The 2,665-nt window shown below is 39.0% G+C and overlaps 1 protein-coding gene across 1 annotated transcript; it reads left to right on the plus strand.

The window, feature by feature from the left end:
- The first annotated feature begins 1,080 nt into the window (after positions 1–1,080).
- LOC133300206 (uncharacterized) lies at positions 1,081–2,445 on the plus strand. The gene has a single exon (XM_061499717.1). It carries the CDS (start codon positions 1,081–1,083, stop codon positions 2,443–2,445), a length of 1,365 nt encoding a protein of 454 aa, XP_061355701.1.
- Positions 2,446–2,665: the final 220 nt, after the last annotated feature.

Here is a 2,665-nt window from a genome sequence, read left to right on the forward strand (position 1 = left end):
ACTCCTAGCACACAACTCACACACGCTTATGAGTGGGGCCCTATACCCGGGTCTGAGTGAACTTAAGATAGAAAGGAGGTTGTGTAGTGATATCCATTTTCGATGTACATCCTGTTTGGTTATCATGAAAGCCTCATCTAGAGCGTGACTATTTCGGGATTATAGCCATTTTGGACGTACGTCCTGTTTGACTATGTTTTCGAAATGAGATCTTAGCTCTAGAGACCAAGGTTCCCGTAGTTATAGAACTACCAAAATAAGAGGTACCACACATAAGTAAGACCTTTTGACCTGAAAAATAAAAGTAAGATTATGCAATTCAATAGAAATTGATCATGACACAAAGAAAACATATTCCCTTCATACTCTTATTCTTATTCTCTACATATTTCCAAATCATCATGAATTCATATTTCAACTACTCATGCAAATTCATAACGAATCATGATAGGCATAAATATTATCTTTGTCATTTTAAAAAAAAAATTTCAAAAATTCAAAAATTCAAAAAAAAAAATCATGCATCATTCTTTGCACTCACTCACCCACATTATCTATCTTACACTATTTCAGGAAGTTTGTTAGAGAACTGTTGAATTTTAGTTTGATCGTGAGTATTATTATTATAAATATGGGATCAAATCACTGTGAGATACAATCATCAATGTTGAGGAAAACTTTGCATCTCAAAGCTAAAAAACCTGAAACTGAGAGTTTGAAGGTTTTGGGTCGCATGTTAAAGAAACTGCAACAGTTGAACCTCGCTAGAAAGTATGGGAATGTCTTGGATTTACTGGAGGTGGATGTTCAAGTTGAGGCAATCACTGCAATTGCACAGTATTATGATTCACCTCTACGATACTTTACTTTTCAATATTTTCAGTTAGCCCCTACATTGTAAGAATTTGAGCGAATCTAATCCACTAGGGCTAGCCTAGTGGTGTGGGTGTGTGTAATAGGGTGTGTGTGAGTGTGTGTTCTATTCCCTGTAACCTACAAAAAAAAAAAGAATTTGAGCGAATCTTCGAGTTATCTTTAGAAGAGGAGAAACCCTATCGTTACATTGGGCATTACCCTTCCATGCACATTGTTGCTGAGATTTTGAAAGTTCAGGTGAGAGACTTACAAGAAAGGAAGCAAATTCGAAATGAGACTGTGGGATTTTCGAGAAAGTATCTTGAAGAACATCTTCACCACTTAGCAGAAGAAGGGGAATGGGACACTTTCATTGATGTGTTGGCCCTCACTATATATGGCATTCTCATATTCCCTAATATTGATGAATTTGTGAACTTTGCGGCCATTGATGTATTTGTGGCACGCAAATTCAAACGTGAAAACCCAGTCCCAGCCATTCTTCCTGATGTTTACTATACCTTGAGCTTTTGTCATGAAAGGAAAAGGAAGCGAATCTTGTGTTGTTTACTAGTGTTGTTCATATGGCTCACTGCTCACATGTTTTACAGAGGATACAAAGCGGCTTGCCCGATCGCTGATTTTCGGATGTATCAGTTGAAAGCCAAAAGTGGTTGCGAGTGGGTGGAAACTTTAGCCAAGCTTGATGGAAAAAGTGTTCGATGGTATCCTGAATGGGCAAAAATAGAAGTTTTGGTTTACCAATGTGGAGATTTTCCCAATGTGCCTCTGCAAGGTACTCGTGGATGTATCAATTACAATCCATCTTTGGCCTTGCGACAACTTGGTTACCCTATGAAAGAAGCTCCTACTGAAGACATGACAATTTCTTTCCTCCTTTATGATCTGAGCCCTGAAAATACCACAATGATCAAAAGGGTTCGAAATGCGTGGGACAAGGTAGTACGAAAAGGTAAAGAATTGGGGGTAAGAAGCTGTGATTGCAAAGGAAACTATCGTCAATGGGTTAAAGACCAAGTTAAAGAAGTCAAGTTACCGTTCCAAACTTCTGTAACTCTTGTAGTTAGCGAAACACCAATTCTCGAACCTATTGAAGATGTAGAGTTGAAAGAAGTGAAGGCTAGATTGATGAAGGTCGAGATAGAGAAAAAGAAGCTAGAACAAGAGTTGGAGGAAACAAGGAAAACATGTCGGGCATTGGAACGAAAAAACATTGAAAGAGACCATAGTTTTGAAAGGACTAATAAGAAGGCTAGAACCGAAGAACACCTCAAGCTCAAAACACAGGATTGCTTAAAAGCGGCAAACAAGGAGTTGGGACTTCGAGGGCAAGAAAGGGATAAGGCCTTGGCTGGAAACCAACAAATCAAGAAGTCCCTTAGAAGCAGTAAAGCGACTGAAAAGGATGCATTAAGACAAGCGGCCCATATACAACAACATATGGAAGAAGTAGTGGCCGGATATCAGGATATGATCCAGAGAGGGCAGGAAAATATGCAAAGGTTAAGAGACCATATTCAAGAGCGAGAAGAAGTCATTGCTGAGGTTAGAGAAGATGTTGCTTTCTAGATGACTCGTTTCTCAAATTTGGCCAAGCTTGCCAATAGGGCAATCATAGATGTTCCAGATCTTTTGAAGATAGCCGACATGATGGTGAATCCCCTCAGCACCCCAATGGAGATTTGTGACTTCATCGATCATTGCAAAAATTTGGTTAGGGAAATGAAACAATTGGTCAGTGAGGGCATGTGAAGCAGTGTATTAATATGACCACTTATATTTTGTGAGG

Source organism: Gastrolobium bilobum, unplaced genomic scaffold (assembly GCF_033153095.1).
Source record: "Gastrolobium bilobum isolate Gb01-03AN ecotype WA unplaced genomic scaffold, APGP_CSIRO_Gbil_v1 utg36430, whole genome shotgun sequence".
NCBI lineage: Eukaryota > Viridiplantae > Streptophyta > Magnoliopsida > Fabales > Fabaceae > Gastrolobium > Gastrolobium bilobum.

Excerpts from the sequence above, each read along its gene's own strand:
- LOC133300206 (XM_061499717.1), top strand. The coding sequence starts at position 1,081 with ATGCACATTGTTGCTGAGATTTTGAAAGTTCAGGTGAGAGACTTACAA.